This window comes from Ranitomeya imitator, chromosome 3, assembly GCF_032444005.1.
Source record: "Ranitomeya imitator isolate aRanImi1 chromosome 3, aRanImi1.pri, whole genome shotgun sequence".
NCBI lineage: Eukaryota > Metazoa > Chordata > Amphibia > Anura > Dendrobatidae > Ranitomeya > Ranitomeya imitator.
The window spans coordinates 444,226,623-444,250,927 of NC_091284.1; the positions used below are offsets into that span (position 1 = coordinate 444,226,623).

General features: G+C 42.2%; 1 protein-coding gene across 1 annotated transcript in view; it reads right to left on the reverse strand.

Moving 5' to 3' along the window:
* The window catches only part of LOC138670216 (multidrug and toxin extrusion protein 2-like), a 233,364-nt gene that overhangs the window by 176,772 nt on the left and 32,287 nt on the right, over nt 1–24,305 (reverse strand). Inside the window, exons 2-3 of the mRNA XM_069757363.1 lie at nt 9,563–9,664; nt 9,108–9,176 (exon numbers count right to left, since the gene is read on the reverse strand). Coding sequence (XP_069613464.1) covers nt 9,108–9,176; nt 9,563–9,664 — 171 coding nt within the window. The remainder of the gene's footprint in view (nt 1–9,107; nt 9,177–9,562; nt 9,665–24,305) is intronic.

The following is a 24,305-nucleotide window of genomic DNA, read 5'->3' on the forward strand; positions in this document are numbered from 1 at the left end:
ATATTCTCGGGATTACCCGGTCGTACCTCTGTCATCCAGCAAGACATTGTCACCGAGACTCACGTAAGGGTACGAATGAAACCGTACGAAGTGCCCGAGGCCTGGAAACAAGCCATTGCGAGTGAGGTAAAACAAATGTTCCAACTAGAAGTAATCGAGGAATCCCGAAGTGACTGGGCTAGTCCAATTGTGCCAATCCCGAAGCCGGACGGGTCATTACGATTCTGTAATGACTTCCGCAAATTAAATCAGGTGTCGAAGTTCGACATACCCAATGCCCCGGGTGGACGAGATGATCGAGCGACAGGGTCTAAATTAGTTTAGATTACAGCATCACATAAATAGGGATTTAGAACAAAATTTCTTTGACTTCCGGACCACCCCTTTAACTGCCGCTGTCAGAAATTGCCAGCTGCATTTAATAGGATAAACCACAGCAATGACAGCTTAGGCCGGCCTCACACTCAGCATAGGGAAATACGGTCCGTTATTTACAGCCGTATTACGCAGAAAAGTCCCCAAAATAGTGATCCGTATGTCATCCGTAGGCAGAGGGTGTCAGCGTATTTTGCGCATGGCATCCTCCGTATGTAATCCGTATGGCATCCGTACTGCGAGATTTTCTTGCAGGCTTGCAATATGGAAAAAAACAGCAAAACAAGGCAGCCAGCGTGAACAGCGCCACATACAAGTCTTTTATGTGCAGCATTGTGCCAAGCAGCCACCCCCTCCATTAGTTTGGTAGGTTGAGAGTGGCTGCCTCATCGGTTATGCTGCACCTGTGTTGTCTCCATCTTAACCACATGGGTCCACTGCATCCTGATAGTGCATTTGTTTGGAGGCCTAGGCAGGTAAGAAGCTCTGCCTTGTTTTGCTGTTTTTTTCTATTTTTTGGAGGATCTCTGAATCCTCTTCTTGTGCTCTTGCTGTTTAGAATTAGGACTCGTAAGCGTGGGGACCCTTGACGCGGGTTACGAGCTTGCGTATTTTGGCCAAAGTATAAAATAATACCTCACAAAAAAATTTTTTATATATTTTTGTGTTTTTTGCACTTTTTTTCGGGGTGCAGTTGGGCCCATTTTTGTCTTGTAAACTGTGGTGTCTGTTCACATGGGGTGCATTTGGATAGCGCTGGGCAGGCCCGCCTGATCTAATAGAAGGGTGTCACTACTAGGCTTGCCTGGATGCTGTGCATCTCCATTGTGTGAACAGCGCCACATACAAGTCTTTTATGTGCAGCATTGTGCCAAGCAGCCACCCCCTCCATTAGTTTGGTAGGTTGAGAGTGGCTGCCTCATCGGTTATGCTGCACCTGTGTTGTCTCCATCTTAACCACATGGGTCCACTGCATCCTGATAGTGCATTTGATTTTTAGAGGCCTAGGCAGGTAAGAAGCTCTGCCTTGTTTTGCTGTTTTTTTCTATTTTTTGGAGGATCTCTGAATCCTCTTCTTGTGCTCTTGCTGTTTAGAATCAGGCTTGCAATACGGACATATAATAGTAACATAGTAACATAGTTAGTAAGGCCGAAAAAAGACATTTGTCCATCCAGTTCAGCCTATATTCCATCATAATAAATCCCCAGATCTACGTCCTTCTACAGAACCTAATAATTGTATGATACAATATTGTTCTGCTCCAGGAAGACATCCAGGCCTCTCTTGAACCCCTCGACTATAGTAACATAGTTAGTAAGGATATGGATTCCTTAACCTATTCTAGTGCTATCTGTGTTCCAGGAGGAGAATAATACATAGTAACATAGTAACATAGTTAGTAAGGCCGAAAAAAGACATTTGTCCATCCAGTTCAGCCTATATTCCATCATAATAAATACCCAGATCTACGTCCTTCTACAGAACCTAATAATTGTATGATACAATATTGATCTGCTCCAGGAAGACATCCAGGCCTCTCTTGAACCCCTCGACTGAGTTCGCCATCACCACCTCCTCAGGCAAGCAATTCCAGATTCTCACTGCCCTAACAGTAAAGAATCCTCTTCTATGTTGGTGGAAAAACCTTCTCTCCTCCAGACGCAAAGAATGCCCCCTTGTGCCCGTCACCTTCCTTGGTATAAACAGATCCTCAGCGAGATATTTGTATTGTCCCCTTATATACTTATGCATGGTTATTAGATCGCCCCTCAGTCGTCTTTTTTCTAGACTAAATAATCCTAATTTCGCTAATCTATCTGGGTATTGTAGTTCTCCCATCCCCTTTATTAATTTTGTTGCCCTCCTTTGTACTCTCTCTAGTTCCATTATATCCTTCCTGAGCACCGGTGCCCAAAACTGGACACAGTACTCCATGTGCGGTCTAACTAGGGATTTGTACAGAGGCAGTATAATGCTCTCATCATGTGTATCCAGACCTCTTTTAATGCACCCCATGATCCTGTTTGCCTTGGCAGCTGCTGCCTGGCACTGGCTGCTCCAGGTAAGTTTATCATTAACTAGGATCCCCAAGTCCTTCTCCCTGTCAGATTTACCCAGTGGTTTCCCGTTCAGTGTGTAATGGTGATATTGATTCCCTCTTCCCATGTGTATAACCTTACATTTATCATTGTTAAACCTCATCTGCCACCTTTCAGCCCAAGTTTCCAACTTATCCAGATCCATCTGTAGCAGAATACTATCTTCTCTTGTATTAACTGCTTTACATAGTTTTGTATCATCTGCAAATATCGATATTTTACTGTGTAAACCTTCTACCAGATCATTAATGAATATGTTGAAGAGAACAGGTCCCAATACCGACCCCTGCGGTACCCCACTGGTCACAGCGACCCAGTTAGAGACTATACCATTTATAACCACCCTCTGCTTTCTATCACTAAGCCAGTTACTAACCCATTTACACACATTTTCCCCCAGACCAAGCATTCTCATTTTGTGTACCAACCTCTTGTGCGGCACGGTATCAAACGCTTTGGAAAAATCGAGATATACCACGTCCAATGACTCACCGTGGTCCAGCCTATAGCTTACCTCTTCATAAAAACTGATTAGATTGGTTTGACAGGAGCGATTTCTCATAAACCCATGCTGATATGGAGTTAAACAGTTATTCTCATTGAGATAATCCAGAATAACATCCCTCAGAAACCCTTCAAATATTTTACCAACAATAGAGGTTAGACTTACTGGCCTATAATTTCCAGGTTCACTTTTAGAGCCCTTTTTGAATATTGGCACCACATTTGCTATGCGCCAGTCCTGCGGAACAGACCCTGTCGCTATAGAGTCACTAAAAATAAGAAATAATGGTTTATCTATTACATTACTTAGTTCTCTTAGTACTCGTGGGTGTATGCCATCCGGACCCGGAGATTTATCTATTTTAATCTTATTTAGCCGATTTCGCACCTCTTCTTGAGTTAGATTGGTGACCCTTAATATAGGGATAATGGATCCATGGGCTCAAATAATCGTAAAAACACTATATATATATATATATATATATATATATATATATATATATATATATATATTTTTTTTTTTTTTTTTTTTTAATCATACGAAAAAAACAAGGAGCCAAGAAAATCCCAAGTATAATTACCTATACAAATATGTAACATATACCATGAGAAATCTTCATAAAAAATTACAAAATTTTATTGAAACATTAACACAGAAACATATACAAAAAATAAACATATAAATAAGGACAGGTGATTAATGCGACAATGCATACAGGCAGGGCCAAAACTGTCTATAATTGAAAGGGTTCCCAAATATATAGCCACAATACTACATGTGCCTAGACCACAGTATCATAATTATAAGTAACCCAATGAGACCCATATACATCAGTGGGTGAGCTGCAGATATATAACACCAGACTCCATAACTCCATATGTGGAATAGATATAAGACCCATAATGAAGATAGGGTATATGCAAAAAGTCACCGGAGGAGAGAGGCTGGAGAAAGTAAGGTCTCACCCATTATGACAGAAATGGCGCACTGCTCCGATACCCCAACGCGCGTTTCACTGCTTCCTCAGGGGGCAGTGTGTGATAGTGCCAAACCATAAGTTTATATAGCCTGTTCCCAGGCTGATATCCAATCGCCGATGATGAAAATAATCCCACACAGCCGTGTCTCATGGGCGCATGGAGGCGGAGACACCCAAGCCCCCGCATCACATCCGGCGTCAGAGCAAAGTAATGAGTTCCCATGATTGGCCCCCCCTGGCTAAAAACATCTGCCCCCAGCCACCCCAGAAAAGGCACATCTGGAAGATGCGCCTATTCTGGCACTTAACCTCTCTCTTCCCACTCCCCTGTAGTGGTGGGATATGGGGTAATGAAGGGTTAATGTCACCTTGCTATTGTAAGGTGACATTAAGCCATCATTACCCCATATCCCACCGCTACAGGGGAGTGGGAAGGGAGAGGCTAAGTGCTAGAATAGGCGCATCTTCCAGATGTGCCTTTTCTGGGGTGGCTGGGGGCAGATGTTTTTAGCCATGGGGGGCCAATCACCGTGGACCCTCTCCAGGCTATTAAAGGGAACCTGTCACCCCGAAAATCGCGGGTGAGGTAAGCCCACCGGCATCAGGGGCTTATCTACAGCATTCTGTAATGCTGTAGATAAACCCCCGATGTTACCTGAAAGAGGAGAAAAAGACGTTATATTATACTCACCCAGGGGCGGTCCCGCTGCTGGTGAGGTCGGATGGGCGTTTCTGGTCCGCTGCGGCGCCTCCCATCTTCATTACAAGACGTCCTCTTCTGATCTTCAGCCACGGCTCCGGCGCAGGCGTACTTTGCTCTGCCCTGTTGAGGGCAGAGGATAGTACTGCAGTGTGCAGGCGCCGGAAAGGTCAGAGGCCCGGCGCCTGCGCACTGCAGTACTTTGTCACCTACATTTAAAAAACACTTGTCACCTACATTTAAAACTGATCTGAGTTAGTGCTGATCACACATGAGAAGGTAATAGCTTGGAGACCAAAATAGCAGATACATGAAACAAACTTTCTAAGGATATGTGCAAACGTTGCGGATTTCACTGCGTGGATTCTGAAAAATCCGCAAGTAAAACATCCTGCGTTTTACCTGCAGATTTACCGCGGATTTTGCCTGTGTTTTTACACCTGTGGATTCCTATAAAGGAATAGGTGTCTAACTCTGCAAAATCCGCATAAAGAATTGACATGCTGCGGAAAATAAACCGCATTTTTTCCGCAACATGTGCACTGCGGATTTGGTTTTCCATAGGTTTACATGGTACTGTAAACCGCATGGAAAACTGCTGCGAATCCGCAGCAAAATCCGCAGTGTGTGCACCTACCCTAATATATGAGCAGGACTTCGTAAAGACAGATTTTAGATGCGTGAATATACACAAGTTTCTGTTCACTGACAACATACAGAAATGGTAACAGGAGGAATTTTAACAGTGTTTTAAAAAGCTGTACGTTTTTGCATTATACACTAAAATAAAAAAATAAATACGGTAGCTTTTTAGCTCCGGGCACATTTTAAATTATAGACGAAAATTGTACATTTATATAAATATGTTGCTGACTTTAACATTTTAACAAACAGAATGATTCTACAAGCAATTCTACTGGTACATGGCTCAGACGATGAAATTAGGAATATTAAGGACTTGTTCACACGCCGCGTTATAGCTGCTTTTTATTTGTGCTATTCTCATGAGGGAAAAAACGCAGCATTTTACAGTAAAAGCAAAATAAAAAAGATTTTTCAAAATATTCGCATTATGTGTTTTTTCCTTGCACCTCTTAGGCTGCAGTGCATTTTTTTTTTAAAGGGAGGATGTCAATTCTTTAAGTAGTGGTTTTGCAGGAGTTTTATAACCATCTCATTGAATTCATCAAAGGTGTATAAAAATGAGCTTAATGTACCGTACTCAGAGTTTTTCCTGCCAGCAATCTACGGTTTTCCAGTGGAAAGCCACCATGAACAAAAGTACTGATTGAACATAACCTAATATTTTACTGGACACAGAAGCAAATCTAATATATAATTGCCTAGAATACTACTTCCTGCAATTTGTGCCAACTTCCGTGGCTTTGTCCGGAGCTAATGTCCGGAGCTAATGTCCGGAGCTAATGTCCGGAGATAAGTGACGTCAACAGTGTCCAGTGTCTGATTGGTTGCCGCCTGCTGCGAGCGACCAATCAGAAACGTGCCGTACTGTGACACACTCCGCCCGCCATTTTGGTGTGATTTTTGAATTTTTACCTCACAGCAAGTTTCTGCTGCGTGGAGGCGGGCCCAGTGACGTTGCTCTTCAAGCTCCTGCCGAATTTCGTCAAAAAAATGATAATACCATTTACCAAAACTATATATATTTAGTTGTGAAGTGGTTCAGTGACATTTTCACACCAATTTTGAACTTTTGTTTGGTGTTTTCTCCATATACTGCCTATTATTCACTGACTGTTATACTGAGAGACTGCCGTTTATTAACCTCTTCTTTGCCACATTGGGTATATTGCTCTATTATTTGCCACATAAGGACATTGTCCATTATTGCCCAGCAATTTCTCTGCAATATAAACTGCCTATTTATTAATATCTGCATTCCTGCAAAGAACTATTGCCTATTATTAACTGGCTATTTTCCTACTACCTGACACTGCCTCTTATTAACCTGTTGTTTGCCACCACCACGCTTAAAGCTGTTTAGCTTAGCCAACATGAGCTCTAATAGTAAGGATACTAATGACACAGAGCTAACAAGAATTGTCAAGAGCTGGTGAGTGCAGCCATTTTTTGTTCTTTCTTACTATTATTTATTAACTAGATGGCAGCCCGATTCTAAAGAATCGGGAGTCTAGAATCCATATATACTTTATTTATTCAAATGTAAGAATAATACAATTAATAAATAATAGTAAGAAAGAACAAAAATAATAGGCAGTATATGGAGAAAACACCAAACAAAAGTTCAAAATTGGTGTGAAAATGTCACTGAACCACTTCACAACTAAATATATATAGTTTTGGTAAATGGTATTATCATTTTTTTGACGAAATTCGGCAGGAGCTTGAAGAGCAACGTCACTGGGCCCGCCTCCACGCAGTAGAAACTTGCTGTGAGGTAAAAATTCAAAAATCACACCAAAATGGCGGGCGGAGTGTGTCACAGTACGGCACGTTTCTGATTGGTCGCTCGCAGCAGGCGGCAACCAATCAGACACTGGACACTGTTGACGTCACTTATCTCCGGACATTAGCTCTGGACATTAGCTCCGGACATTAGCTCCGGACAAAGCCACGGAAGTTGGCACAAATTGCAGGAAGTAGTATTCTAGGCAATTATATATTAGACTAGATGGCAGCCCGATTCTAAAGAATCGGGAGTCTAGAATCCATATATACTTTATTTATTCAAATGTAAGAATAATACAATTAATAAATAATAGTAAGAAAGAACAAAAATAATAGGCAGTATATGGAGAAAACACCAAACCAAATTGCAAAATTGGTGTGAAAATGTCACTGAACCACTTCACAACTAAATATATATAGTTTTGGTAAATGGTATTATCATTTTTTTGACGAAATTCGGCAGGAGCTTGAAGAGCAACGTCACTGGGCCCGCCTCCACGCAGTAGAAACTTGCTGTGAGGTAAAAATTCAAAAATCACACCAAAATGGCGGGCGGAGTGTGTCACAGTACTGCACGTTTCTGATTGGTCGCTCGCAGCAGGCGGCAACCAATCAGACACTGGACACTGTTGACGTCACTTATCTCCGGACATTAGCTCCGGACATTAGCTCCGGACATTAGCTCCGGACAAAGCCACGGAAGTTGGCACAAATTGCAGGAAGTAGTATTCTAGGCAATTATATATTAGACTAGATGGCAGCCCGATTCTAAAGAATCGGGAGTCTAGAATCCATATATACTTTATTTATTCAAATGTAAGAATAATACAATTAATAAATAATAGTAAGAAAGAACAAAAATAATAGGCAGTATATGGAGAAAACACCAAACCAAATTGCAAAATTGGTGTGAAAATGTCACTGAACCACTTCACAACTAAATATATATAGTTTTGGTAAATGGTATTATCATTTTTTTGACGAAATTCGGCAGGAGCTTGAAGAGCAACGTCACTGGGCCCGCCTCCACGCAGTAGAAACTTGCTGTGAGGTAAAAATTCAAAAATCACACCAAAATGGCGGGCGGAGTGTGTCACAGTACGGCACGTTTCTGATTGGTCGCTCGCAGCAGGCGGCAACCAATCAGACACTGGACACTGTTGACGTCACTTATCTCCGGACATTAGCTCCGGACATTAGCTCCGGACATTAGCTCCGGACAAAGCCACGGAAGTTGGCACAAATTGCAGGAAGTAGTATTCTAGGCAATTATATATTAGATTGTATTATTCTTACATTTGAATAAATAAAGTATATATGGATTCTAGACTCCCGATTCTTTAGAATCGGGCTGCCATCTAGTACTATAATAAGCCAATCTAATATATAATTGCCTAGAATACTACTTCCTGCAATTTGTGCCAACTTCCTGTCCGGAGCTAATGTCCGGAGCTAATGTCCGGAGATAAGTGACGTCAACAGTGTCCAGTGTCTGATTGGTTGCCGCCTGCTGCGAGCGACCAATCAGAAACGTGCCGTACTGTGACACACTCCGCCCGCCATTTTGGTGTGATTTTTGAATTTTTACCTCACAGCAAGTTTCTACTGCGTGGAGGCGGGCCCAGTGACGTTGCTCTTCAAGCTCCTGCCGAATTTCGTCAAAAAAATGATAATACCATTTACCAAAACTATATATATTTAGTTGTGAAGTGGTTCAGTGACATTTTCACACCAATTTTGAACTTTTGTTTGGTGTTTTCTCCATATACTGCCTATTATTTTTGTTCTTTCTTACTATTATTTATTAATTGTATTATTCTTACATTTGAATAAATAAAGTATATATGGATTCTAGACTCCCGATTCTTTAGAATCGGGCTGCCATCTAGTAGACAATAAGCTTCTTGACATCACAGTTTATAGTACTGGTTTATTATTATGAGACAGTCGGTTGAGACAGACCTACCCATCAAAATCATTTTTTACCTACACCGCGGCTATGGATCTGTCGAACATACCTGAGACATGAGGGTATCGCAAGCAGAGGCTAAACCGGCGCCCACGGATATACCGGTCACATTTATAACCTGTTAAATGATGATACACAATTAAACATAATGGCAGATTAATGTTCTATACTGAGGTCCAGAATGAAAGCAAATTTAGTCCTTTAAACAATACATTTAAATGGTCACTGTCAATAGTACAAACAAACAACATTCAAGATGGCCTCTCTATTTACTGAGGTATCAGGTTATATGCAGCCTATAGAAGTCTATAAATAAGGAAGGGGGGCTGAAGGGAGGAGCTGAATAGAGAGCTAGAGAGAGGGGGCACTAACAAAAGTAGAGATGTCTTGCATGGGTCATATTATCTCCACAAATTTGCAGCGCATCTAACCTCAGAGCCCGCAGTTCCATCTCCATAGCTCAGATGGCAAACTAACACATTAAGCTATATTAATAATACTTACCGCAACAGCGAGTGTAACAGAATCTAGTTCAATCTTGCCCAAATGACCACAAAATATGGAACTCACAAAATTAATTAAGAATACCATTATTTGTGAGAGGAACTAAAAAAAAAGAAAAAAAAATCAGTATAAGTGTGATGTATATTATTGATATGTCGCAATACTTTATCACATTAGGCCATGTTCACTCATTCAACATTTGGTCAGTAATTTACATCAGTATTTGTAAGACAAAACCAGGAGAGGAAAAGTATAATAGCAACACGTCACCACTTCTTGATTTTCTCACCAACTCCTGGTTTTGGCTTAGAGATACTGAGGTAAAATACTGACCAAATACTGAAGGTGTGAACGAGGCCTTATAGTCAAGTACCTCCTGTTTCCTAGACACTGACGTGTGCTTTCCTGATGGTATTCAGAGTATAAAGAAAGATGACTACTCAGTAATATAAGATAATTTCATATAGCAGTTATCACACCCAAGCTCTTCATCTGAGCATGGATTCAATGGAGGAAGGAGGAATGAGTAGCGGCAGGACAGTTCCAGTAAGTAGCAGGGCTGCAGAGTCAGAAAGTCAAACTCCAATTGTCATGAATAATACTGGAGAGATTGCACAGAAACCACCACTGTCAACAGTTGTCAAGAATAACAGCCAGGCGCCGCGCAAATTCCACTGCTGTCGCCACTTTGTCAGAGGAGGCAACTCCGCTGCCTCCAATCGTCAGGACAATTGACTGAGTGATGGACAAGGCCGCTACCACACTGTCAACTGCACAATAACTTAAAGAATTACTAGCTGCCATTACCAATCGTTTAATTGAACACCCATTACAGGTAGCGCGTGGCTTCAAAGGTGCACTTTACAGAGCAAGAGAAACAGCTCTATTAAATTTTGTATATTTAATCCGGGAGGTAGGCAGTGTATATTTATAAAAAAAATATACAAAGATAATATAATAATAATAATAATTTTTATTTATATAGCGCCAACATATTCCTCAGCGCTTTACAAATTATAGAGGGGACTTGTACAGACAATAGACATTACAGCATAACAGAAATACAGTTCAAAACAGATACCAGGAGGAATGAGGGCCCTGCTCGCAAACTTACAGACTATGAGGAAAAGGGGAGACACGAGAGGTGGATGGTAACAATTGCTTTAGTTAGTCGGACCAGCCAAAGATTATACCAAATGGGAACAATACAATACTGTTTATACAATTACCGGTACATGAAATAAAAAGGAATAATAAAAGAGAAGTACTAAACCTGATGTTGCAAGAATAGCTCTTATATTTATGGATGCAAACGCTCTGATTAGGAAAGTGGACCACTCATAGGGAAGAGACTGTCTTCCTGACTGAATAATGATAGACACCAAAACTAATTTTTATTATCTCAAGGATACGCCCACATACCTGCCCTTGGTGAGCTCATATGGGGACTGGCCGGGAATGTGCTAGGCCTTTTAGAAATGTATGAGATCCCCAACTTTCAGAATATCTTTGCCTCTGGAGGTCCCGGGGGATAGATACTGTTATCATAATTCCTATTGCGATTTTCCCTTTGTATAGAGATGAAACATTGCGTGGATAGTATAACCCATCGTACCGATATTGAGTTGGAGTGGTTATAATGAACTTACGGTGAAAAGAGTCAATGCGACGGACAGTAACGAAAAAAACCTTCACAAAACGACCAAAAAGTAAAGGCATATATAATCTTTATTGAAATACACATTAACCCCTTCCCGACCTTTGACACATACGCTGCGTCATGAAAGTCGGTGCCATTCCGACCCATGACGCAGCATATGCGTCATGGAAAGATCGCGTCCCTGCAGATCGGGTGAAAGGGTTAACTCCCATTTCACCCGATCTGCAGGGACAGGGGGAGTGGTAGTTTAGCCCAGGGGGGGTGGCTTCACCCCCCTGTGGCTACGATCGCTCTGATTGGCTGTTGAAAGTGAAACTGCCAATCAGAGCGATTTGTAATATTTCACCTAAAAAACTGGTGAAATATTACAATCCAGCCATGGCCGATGCTGCAATATCATCGGCCATGGCTGGAAACACTTATGTGCACCCACCCCACCCCACCGATCGCCTCCCCAGCCCCCCCGATCTGTGGTCCGCTCCCCTCCTTCCTGTGCTCCGCTCCCCCGTCCTCCTGTCCGCTCTCCCCGTGCTCCAATCACACCCCCCGTGCTCCAATCAAACCCCCCCGCACTCCGATCCCCCCCCCGCACAGCGATCCCCGCCCCGTGCTCCGATCCACCCCCCCCCCCCCCGCACAGCGATCCCCCACCCCGTGCTCCAATCCACCCCCCGTGTTCCGATCCACCCCCCCCATGCTCAGATCCACCCCCCCGTGCTCCGACGCCCACCCCCCCGTGCCCTGATCTCCCCCCCCCTCTTATACTTACCTAGCCTCCCGGGGTCCGTCCGTCTTCTTTCCTGGGCGCCGCCATCTTCCAAAATGGCGGGCGCATATGCAGTGCGCCCGCCGAATCTGCCGTCCGGCAGATTCGTTCCAGAGTGCATTTTGATCACTGAGATATAACCTATCTCAGTGATCAAAATAAAAAAAATAGTAAATGACCTCCCCCTTTGTCACCCCCATAGGTAGGGACAATAAAAAAATAAAGAATTTTTTTTTTTTCCACTAAGGTTGGGGTAAGAAGTAGGGGTAGGGTTAGGGGTAGGGTTAGGGTTAGGGGTAGGGTTAGAGGTAGGGTTAGGGGTAGGGTTAGGGTTAGGGGTAGGGTTAGGGGTAGGGTTAGGGTTCGGGATGTGCACACGTATTCTGGTCCTCTGCGGATTTTTCCGCAGAGGATTTGATAAACTCGCAGTGCTAAACCCCTGTAGATTTATTGCGGATTTACCGCGGTTTTTCTGCGCATTTCACTGCGGTTTTACAAATGCGATTTTCTATTGGAGCAGTTGTAAAACCGCTGCGGAATCCGCAGAAAGAAGTGACATGCTGCGGAATGTAAACCGCTGCGTTTCCGTGCAGTTTTTCTGCAGCATGTGTACAGCAATTTTTGGTTCCCATAGGTTTACATTGAACTGTAAACTCATGGGAAACTGCTGCGGATCCGCAGCGTTTTCCGCAGCGTGTGCACATACCTTTAGAATTAGGCTATGTGCACACGGTGCGGATTTGGCTGCGGATCCGTCAGTGTTCCATCAGGTTTACAGTACCATGTAAACATATGGAAAACCAAATCCGCTGTGCCCATGGTGCAGAAAATACCGCGCGGGAACGCTGCGCTGTATTTTCCGCAGCATGTCAATTCTTTGTGCGGATTCCGCAGCGTTTTACACCTGTTCCTCAATAGGAATCCGCAGGTGAAATCCGCACAAAAAACACTGGCAATCCGCGGTAAATCCGCAGGTAAAACGCAGTGCCTTTTACCCGCAGATTTTTCAAAAATGGTGCTGAAAAATCTCATACGAATCCGCAACTTTGGCACATAGCCTTAGGGTTAGGGTTGTGGTTAGGGGTGTGTTGGGGTTAGGGTTAGGGGTGTGTTGGGGATAGGGGTGTGTTGGGGTTAGGGGTGTGTTGGGGTTAGGGTTGTGATTAGGGTTACGGCTACAGTTGGGATAAGGTTTAGGGGTGTGTTGGAGTTAGAATTGAGGGGTTTCCACTGTTTAGGCACATCAGGGGGTCTCCAAACGCAACATGGCGCCACCATTGATTCCAGCCAATCTTGTATTCAAAAAGTCAAATGGTGCTCCCTCACTTCCGAGCCCCGACGTGTGCCCAAACAGTGGTTTACCCCCACATATGGGGTACCAGCATACTCAGGACAAACTGCGCAACAATTACTGGGGTCCAATTTCTTCTGTTACCCTTGAGAAAATAAAAAATTGCTTGCTAAAACATCATTTTTGAGGAAAGAAAAATGATTTTTTATTTTCACGGCTCTGCGTTGTAAACGTCTGTGAAGCACTTGGGGGTTCAAAGTGCTCACCACATATCTAGATAAGTTCCTTTGGGGGTCTAGTTTCCAAAATGGGGTCACTTGTGGGGGGTTTCTACTGTTTAGGCACACCAGGGGCTCTGCAAACGCAACGTGACGCCCGCAGACCATTCCATCAAAGTCTGCATTTCAAAAGTCACTACTTCCCTTCTGAGCCCCCACGTGTACCCAAACAGTGGTTTACCCCCACACATGGGGTATCAGCTTACTCAGGAGAAACTGGACAACAAATTTTGTGATCCAATTTCTCCTGTAACCCTTGGGAAAATAAAAAATTCTGGGCTAAAAAATCATTTTTGAGGAAAGAAAACGTATTTATTATTTTCACGGCTCTGCGTTATAAACTTCTGTGAAGCACTTGGGGGTTGAAAGTGCTCACCACATATCTAGATAATTTCATTTCGGGGTCTAGTTTCCGAAATGGGGTCACTTGTGGGGGGTTTCTACTGTTTAGTCACATCAGGGGCTCTGCAAACGCAACGTGACGCCCGTAGAGGATTCCATCAAAGTCTGTATTTCAAAACGTCACTACTTCACTTCCGAGCCCCGGCAAGTGCCCAAATAATAGTTTACTCCCACATATGGGGTATCACCGTACTCAGGAGAAACTGGACAACAAATATTGGGGTCAAATTTCTCCTGTTACCCTTGGGAAAATTAAAAAATTCTGGGCTAAAAAATTATTTTTGAGGAAAGAAAACGTATTTATTATTTTCACTGCTCTGTGTTATGAACTTCTGTGAAGCACTTGGGGGTTCAAAGTGCTCACCTCACATCTAGATAAGTTCCTTTCGGGGTCTAGTTTCCAAAATGGGGTCACTTGTGGGGGGTTTCTACTGTTTAGCCACATCAGGGGCTCTGCAAACGCAACGTGACGCCCGCAGAGCATTCCATCAAAGTCTGCATTTCAAAACGTCACTACTTCACTTCCGAGCCCCAGCATGTGCCTAAACAGTGGTTTACCCCCACATATGGGGTATCAGCGTACTCAGGAGAAACTGGACAACAACTTTTGGGGTCAAATTTCTCCTGTTACCCTTGGGAAAATAAAAAATTGCGGGCTAAAAAATCATTTTTGAGAAAATATATATTTTTTTTTTTCATGGCTCTGCGTTATAAACTTCTGTGAAGCACTTGAGGGTTCAAAGTTCTCACCACACATCTAGATTAGTTCCTTTGGGGGTCTAGTTTCCAAAATGGGGTCATGTGTGGGGGATCTCCAATGTTTAAGCACACAGAGGCTCTCCAAACGCGACATGGTGTCCGCTAATGATTGGAGCTAATTTTCCATTTAAAAAGCCAAATGGCGTGCCTTCCCTTCTGAGCCCTGCCGTGCACCCAAACAGTGGTTTACCCCCACATATGGGGTATCTGCGTACTCAGGACAAACTGGACAACAACATTTGTGGTCCAATTTCTCCTATTACCATTGGCAAAATAGGAAATTCCAGGCTAAAAAAATCATTTTTGAGAAAAGAAAAATAATTTTTTATTTTCATGGCTCTGCATTATAAATGTGAAGCACCTGGGGGTTTAAAGTGCTCAGTATGCATCTAGATAAGTTCCTTGGGGGGTCTAGTTTCCAAAATGGGGTCACTTGTGGGGGAGCTCCATTGCATAGGCACACAGGGGCGCTCCAAATGCGACATGGTGTCTGCTAACAAGTGGAGCTAATTTTCCATTCAAAAAGTCAAAAGGCGCGCCTTCCCTTCCTACTCGGGAGAAATTGCTCAACAAATTTTAGGATCCATTTTATCCTATTGCCCATGTGAAAATGAAAAAATTGAGGCGAAAAGAAATTTTTTGTGAAAAAAAAGTACTTTTTCATTTTTACGGATCAATTTGTGAAGCACCTGAGGGTTTAAAGTGCTCACTAGGCATCTAGATAAGTTCCTTGGGGGGTCCAGTTTCCAAAATGGAGTCACTTGTGGGGGAGCTCCAATGTTTAAGCACACAGGGTCTCTCCAAACGTGACATGGTGTCCGCTAAAGAGTGCAGCCAATTTTTCATTCAAAAAGTCAAATGGCGCTCCTTCCCTTCCAAGCCCTGCCGTGCGCCCAAACAGTGGTTTACCCCCACATATGAGGTATCAGCGTACTCAGGACAAATTGGCAACAACTTTCGTGGTTCAGTTTTTCTTTTTACCATTGGGAAAATAAAAAAATTGAAAGATCATTTTTGTGACTAAAAAGTTAAATGTTCATTTTTTCCTTCCATGTTGCTTCTGCTGCTGTGAAGCACCTGAAGGGTTAATAAACTTCTGGAATGTGGTTTTGTGCACCTTGAGGGGTGCAGTTTTTAGAACGGTGTCACTTTTGGGTATTTTCAGCCATATAGACCCCTCAAATGAGAGGTAGTCCCTAAAAAAAATGGTTTTGTAAATTTCGTTGTAAAAATGAGAAATCGCTGGTCAAATTTTAACCCTTATAACTTCCTAGCAAAAAAAAAATGTTATTTCCAAAATTGTGCTGATGTAAAGTAGACGTGTGGGAAATGTTATTTATTAACTATTTTGTGTCACATAACTCTCTGGTTTAACAGAATAAAAATTAAAAATGTGAAAATTGCGAAATTTTCAAAATTTTCGCCAAATTTCCGTTTTTATCACAAATAAACACAGAATTTATTGACCTAAATTTACCACTAACATAAAGCCCAATATGTCACAAAAAAACAATCTCAGAACTGCTAGGATCCGTTGAAGCGTTCCCGAGTTATTACCTCATAAAGGGACACTGGTCAGAATTGCAAAAAACGGCAAGGTCTTTAAGGTCAACAGTAATACGATAAAAATGGCAGGCTAAATATTATGGGGACCCTTGATGTTGGGTTGCGGGCTTACTTTATTTTGGCCAAAATATTAAACCAATACCTCATATAGTGTATGTATTTATCATATGCATGCATTTTTTTGCACTATATCATATCCTTTTCTGCAGGATGTGGCCAGGCCTCTTTATGTTGGCTAGGTTTTTCTGGGGCGTCTTTCACTGTGTGCTGCATTTTTTAGTGCTGGGCAGCCCGCCTGTTAATACAAGGGGCGTCATCAATAGGTTGCATACAGACACTGTGCACCGCACCTATCAGTGTGACTGGCGTCCTATGTGAGTTATATCAATGTGCATTTTTTTCTGCTAGGCAGCCAACCCCTGCAATGTTTGGTTGGGGTGGTTGGTTTTATCAAGTAGTTTGCACCTGTGCCGCCCCTAGCCTTTATTAGTGGAGGCCTGCTGCATCCTGCTAAGTGTGCATTTGTCATCAGACAGGGTTTTGGGAAGGCCGTATCTCATGGTATGTATTTTTTCAGGCTAAATATAAACCAAAGTATATATAAATATCAGTGATATGCAGATATATAGGTAAAGCTCCATATAAAAATAGGCATATATATAGATATAGGAAGGAGCACCTAAAAATAGCGCAATAAAGTGCAAATATAAAGTAAACCAGCCTAAGAATACATATCCAAATTACTGCAAATGATATAAAATATAAGTACAGTTACCAAGAGGAGGAACTCGGGGAACCACCACACCCGATGCGCGTTTCGCAATGAAATGCTTCGTCCAGGGGTGGTTGGGTACTGGCCAGATCTAGATTATATAATGGTCATGACCAGTCAGCAAAGGGGGACAATAAACAGAAGTAACGGCACCTGTTGTAGTATCATGAAGGAACCGGATGTGACTATGAAAGCGTCAAGACAAAGTGAAACCAAAAGTAAAGGCAGCAGGAGATTGCGTAGTCGGCGCATGCGTACAAAGGCTGAGCAACCGTTGTTACAACAAAGATACTGAAGATCCAGGCCAAGAAAAACATAAGGACATACCAAAGACAGACACAAATGCACAGTGACACGGCCGCCGAAGCAATAATATGTTGGTTAGAAAGCGCCGATGTACAGGGATGGCAATAATAACCACAACAGTACATACCAAACCGGAAGTATAGGGATAACTGAAAGGAGCGCATGCGTGTAGTAGCATACCAACCGTAGCTACAACACAGTGCGATGACGCCAGGCAACAGAAAGATAACGTAGACAGCGCATGCACACAGAAGATATGCAGTAGTTGCTACGACAAAGATGCTGGTAGGTAAGGCCAAGAGACAAATGTAAATCAACCGAGAAAGGGCACAAACGCACAGTGACCAAGCCACCATAGCAAAGCTGAGTTGCTTAAAGAAAGCCAGAGTATATAAATAAGCAAGACGAGCCATAACGAAAGCTCAGCATAAAAGTGTAGTAATACTGACCATAGCTACAAGACAGCACGATGACCCCAGGTAGTACAAAGATAGTATGGACAGCGCATGCATTCAAAGAAAAAACAACAGTTAGCACAACAAAAATGATGATAAATAAGGCCGAGGGACAAATGTAAATACCCCAGGGACGGGCGCTGACGCACAATGACACCGCCACCATAGCAATACTATGTTGTTTAAAAAACGCCAGAGTACAAAAATAGGTAAAGGGAAATATAACAAAAGCTCGGCACAATACAAACAATACAAAAGATGGATGAAGGAAAGAACGCAGACGCGTAGTGACCTATCAGCCATAGCTACAATGCAACGTAAGGGCACCAGGCAGCAGAAAAGGATGCGTAATCAACACATGCGCACACCCAAGGTAAGCACCTGTTGCTAGAACAAAACCACTGGATAGTAAGGCCAGAGGCGCAGGTGCCGACGCGTAAAGAATAACGCCCATTATTAAAACACAACATAAAGGCACCAGAATAGAAGACTAAAAATAAGCAGAGCAGGGACAAATATACAAAATATATAATATCCACAGAGATTAACAAAATGACTGGCACATATGTTACAGGACATGAAAGCTACACCCACCAATCAGTGTCAAAAAGATAAAAATAAAAGATATATAAAATAATTAGCAAAAAAACCTAAAAGGAAAAATGAGATTAATATCCAAATATTAAGGTGGCATAGGGCCACACGCATAAAAGTGCATACAATAGTGTAGACAATATATACTATATAAATAAGTGTGTGCAAAATAACCGCTACAGTACTTCAGACAATTAATACTAGAAGTGACACCAAATGTAGAGATAATATAAGTATAATATATTATACTATTAAAGTGTACAACAATAATAAATGAGTACGAAGGTATACCACTTTTAATAAACTAACAAACAAAGAATGAAGCATAAAGTCAGAGGTATATATGGTCCAAAACAGGTAGCAGAAACGTGTCCAGCTAGAAGAGTAAAGTCAGTTGCTGAGCATCCGGAGACTGATAGCCGCAAAACAGGAACCAAGGAGAGAAAGTAAGTACAGTAGTCCACAAAGATGGTAAGTATGAATAGGCCCAGGTCATGACCCCTATAGAAACAAAAATACAAATGGAAATAAAATAAATAAAACCACACTGATGGAAACAATTTTATTAAAAACAGCCAGAATAAAAACATCTGAAGAACAGCACTTAACATGAAATAGGTAATAGATGGACACCACTAATTAAGCAGGTAGAAAGGGCACAAAACTATTGTGGTCATTAAGACCATGGGGCACAATGGTGTTGAGTCTATGTATCCACCTGGTTTCTTTTTGTGCCAAAAGCCTCTTCCAGTTGCCTCCACAGGGGCAAATTAACACCCGGTCAATACCCCTAATCATCAATTCGGTGGGGTCACAGTTGTGAAGAGCCTTGAAATGACGTGGTATTGGCTTTAACTTATGAACATCATCCTCAGTGGATGCATTCCCAATATCAAGAACATGCTCACGCACCCTGCGGCGAAGTTCTCGTGATGTCATACCCACGTATATGAGGCCACAAGGACATGTGGCATGGTAAACGACTGCCTTAGTGGTGCAGGTGATAGTGTGGGTAATCTTGAAGGCCCTATCATTGGATGAGTTTAAAAACTCTACTAATTCACAAATGTTCTTGCAAGCCACACACTTGCCGCATCGGGTAGACCCCGATTTGTTCAAATGATGCTTTCTTTGAAAAACAGGCATCGGACCTTTCGAAACGATTCAAGGATAGAGGCTATGGAAAAAGGACTATTTGTCGGTCATATCAGAGGGCGTTTCGAAGCCGGAGGAATGAACTCTTACAACAAAAGAAAGTGGTGGGATAAGATCAGGTATGTTGCGTTTTGGATTATCACTCCAGGAGCAAGGAGATCCAGAACACTATGTCCAAACATTGGCATATTCTAGAATTGGATGAGACAATTTCCAAATTTATTGGCAATACCCCAGCAGTTACTTTTAGGAGATCTCAGAATCTCAAGGACCACTTAGTCCACAGTTATCATAAAGGTCCAAGCCAAAAATACATCTTTGGCTCGAGAGGTCCGAAATGGGGGTGTACCCGATGCAGCAAGTGTGTGGCTTGCAAGAACATTTGTGAATCAGTAGAGTTTTTAAACTCATCCAATGATAGGGCCTTCAAGATTACCCACACTATCACCTGCACCACTAAGGCAGTCGTTTTCCACGCCACATGTCCTTGTGGCCTCATATACGTGGGTATGACATCATGAGAACTTCGCCGCAGGGTGCGTGAGCATGTTCTTGATATTGGGAATGCATCCACTGAGGATGATGTTCATAAGTTAAAGCCAATACCACGTCATTTCAAGGCTCTTCACAACTGTGACCCCACCGGATTGATGATTAGGGGTATTGACCGGGTGTTTATTGGCCCCCGTGGAGGCAACGGTAAGAGGCTCTTGGCACAAAAAGAAACCAGGTAAATGCATAGACTCAACACCATTGTACCCCATGGTCTTAATGACCACAATAGTTTTGTGCCCTTTCTACCTGCTTAATTAGCGGTGTCCATCTATTACCTATTTCATGTTAAGTGCTGTTCTTCGGCTGTTTTTATTCTGGCTGCTTTTAATAAAATTGTTTCCATCAGTGTGGTTTTATTTATTTTATTTCCATTTGTATTTTTGTTTCTATAGGGGTCATGACCTGGGCCTATTCATACTTACCATCTTTGTGGACTACTGTACTTACTTTCTCTCCTTGGTTCCTGTTTTGCGGCCATCAGTCTCCGGATGCTCAGCAACTGACTTTACTCTTCTAGCTGGACACGTTTCTGCTACCTGTTTTGGACCATATATACCTCTGACTTTATGCTTCATTCTTTGTTTGTTAGTTTATTAAAAGTGGTATACCTTCGTACTCATTTATTATTGTTGTACACTTTAATAGTATAATATATTATACTTATATTATCTCTACATTTGGTGTCACTTCTAGTATTAATTGTCTGAAGTACTGTAGCGGTTATTTTGCACACACTTATTTATATAGTATATATTGTCTACACTATTGTATGCACTTTTATGCGTGTGGCCCTATGCCACCTTAATATTTGGATATTAATCTCATTTTTCCTTTTATGTTTTTTTGCTAATTATTTTATATATCTTTTATTTTTATCTTTTTGATACTGATTGGTGGGTGTAGCATTCATGTCCTGTAACATATGTGCCAGTCATTTTGTTAATCTCTGTGGGTATTATATATTTTGTATATTTGTCCCTGCTCTGCTTATTTTCAGTCTTCTATTTTGGTGCCTTTACGTTGTGTTACAATAATGGGCGTTATTCTTTACGCGTCGGCACCTGCGCCTCTGGCCTTACTATCCAGTGGTTTTGTTCTAGCAACAGGTGCTTACCTTGGGTGTGCGCATGTGTTGATTACGCATCCTTTTCTGCTGCCTGGTGCCCTAACGTTGCATTGTAGCTATGGCTGATAGGTCACTACGCGTCTGCGTTCTTTCCTTCATCCATCTTTTGTATTGTTTGTATTGTGCCGAGCTTTTGTTATATTTCCCTTTACCTATTTTTGTACTCTGGCGTTTTTTAAACAACATAGTATTGCTATGGTGGCGGTGTCATTGTGCGTCAGCGCCCATCCCTGGGGTATTTACATTTGTCCCTCGGCCTTATTTATCATCATTTTTGTTGTGCTAACTGTTGTTTTTTCTTTGAACGCATGCGCTGTCCATACTATCTTTGTACTACCTGGGGTCATCGTGCTGTCTTGTAGCTATGGTCAGTATTACTACACTTTTATGCTGAGCTTTCGTTATGGCTCGTCTTGCTTATTTATATACTCTGGCTTTCTTTAAGTAACTCAGCTTTGCTATGGTGGCTTGGTCACTGTGCGTTTGCGCCCTTTCTCGGTTGATTTACATTTGTCTCTTGGCCTTACCTACCAGCATCTTTGTTGTAGCAACTACTGCATATCTTCTGTGTGCATGCGCTGTCTACGTTATCTTTCTGTTGCCTGGCGTCATCGCACTGTGTTGTAGCTACGGTTGGTATGCTACTACGTGCATGCGCTCCTTTCAGTTATCCCTATACTTCCGGTTTGGTATGTACTGTTGTTGTGGTTATTATTGCCATCCCTGTACACCAGCGCTTTCTAACCAACATATTATTGCTTCGGCGGCCGTGTCACTGTGCATTTGTGTCTGTCTTTGGTATGTCCTTATGTTTTTCTTGGCCTGGATCTTCAGTATCTTTGTTGTAACAATGGTTGCTCAGCCTCTGTACACATGCGCCGACTACGCAATCTCCTGCTGCCTTTACTTTTGGTTTCACTTTGTCTTGCCGCTTTCATAGTCACGTCCGGTTCCTTCAGGATACTACAACAGGTGCCGTTACTTCTGTTTATTGTCCCCCTTTGCTGACTGGTCATGACCATTATATAATCTAGATCTGGCCAGTACCCAACCACCCCTGGACGAAGCATTTCATTGCGAAACGCGCGTCGGGTGTGGTAGGTCTCCAAGATCCTCCTCTTGGTAACTATACTTATATTTTACATAATTTGCAGTAATTTGGATATGTATTCTTAGGCTGTTTTACTTTATATTTGCACTTTATTGCGCTATTTTTAGGTGCTCCTTCCTATATCTATATATATATGCCTATTTTTATATGGAGCTTTACCTATTTATCTGCATATCACTGATATTTATATATACTTTGGTTTATATTTAGCCTGCCATTTCTATTGTATTACTGTTTTTTGAGGTTGGTTCTTGTGTGGGTCCCACTGTGTTTTTCCTGCACCAGTGGTTACTGCCCTATTGTCTATGTTTTTAATGTGTATTTCAATAAAGATTATATATGCCTTTTACTTTTTGGTCGTTTTGTGAAGGTTTTTTTCGGTAGTGTTTATGGTTTCCTTCATGACCCTGTTAGGGATATTATTTGGTGTTCCTTCACCACGGAGCCAAAAATATTTTCTCCTATAAATATCATGTAAACGCCAATATTCATCACTGACCACTGGATCCAAAAAGTCTGTTGACCCGTGAATGAACAGAAGAAGCTCTTGGCTGGGTGGCTGATTCCCAGAGCAAATTTCATGCTGTAATGGATCCAAAAAGTCTGTTGACCCGTGAATGAATAGAGGAAGCTCTTGGCTGGGTGGCTTATTCCCAGAGCAAATTTCATGCTGTAAATACTTGGTCACTGCAAGAGGTTCCTACTTCAATGGAGGTTAATGTGTCAGCTCTCTCTTACTTCCTCAGTTGTAATCAATCCCATTTTTTTCAATGTGAAGTCATACTTTAAAGGAGGTTTAAGTGTAAGCTCTTTCTCGCTTGAGTGAGTGAGGGAGATATTTCCCCTTCTGGAAAAATCTTTAAGGAATTTTAATTTTCCTCTACGACATTAACTATAAATGAGCCATTTATGAAGAAGTCAAAGGACCAGTTTGGAAATGTTGTACTGCCTCTTTGTTAGCAGACAGTAATGTGTGTAATGTGTATGTATGTAGTGTGTGGACACTATAATGTATTCTTTTACCAGTGCTTTTCCATGCATCATGTGACCACAGCCTTTGAAATGCTCTATGACAGTATAAAGTGGCGATACATCTTAAGTTCGTCAAGTATACTGACTTTCCCAACTTAATATTGTTCAGGATTTATAAGATATGTTTAGTATTCTGTAAGTATGACAGCATACAATTTTTCAATTCAATATTTAAATATCTACATAAATTTGAATTAAAGAATCAATGGCCTCCCAGAAGGTTTCTCACTAGAAATGTGTACCTTAGGCACATAATAAAATATTGACATTTTTTAGATTCGGAATATTAACCAAATTTTGTCTCCTGGTTAGCTAATAACCCACATTCACACCCTTCCTGTTAGGTGTCGAGTTCCCGATGCTGCACAGGGGGAAGCTCGAACCACCTCCGCTGCGGTCTCCCATTCTTCTCCAGCCGCAGTAGAGCCTGCTGAGCAGAGACGTCGGTCCCAGCGTCTGGCTCAGGCAGATACTGTGCACTTGGTTACTGCTGCCCGTCCAGGCTCAGCCATCGTAACCAGCACTAATCTGTGGGGAGCAGATGCTCCTGGGACGAAGTCCTGTTTTTCCTCTACTGAGCATGCCCAAGGGATGACCTCTAATTGGAGATCGTGAGATCGTGGGGTCACATGCTCAGGTCCTGTGGTGGTTCCAATTGGACCATGAGGAAGGTCCCGGAGTGCTACAGCTATAAAAGGTTTGCACAGTTGCTCGGCCATGCGCTAGTATAAACCTGTTATCGTGTGTGTCTGGATGTATGCATGTTCTGGTGAATGCTCCTAAATCATACCCATTCCTAGTGTTGTTGACTGCTCGTGAATGGTGGAGCTACCTAGCGCCTGACAGTGCTATCCTTAACACAAGAGCATGATCCTTACTATGTCAAACCAGCAGCGACCACAAGTGTGGTGCCGT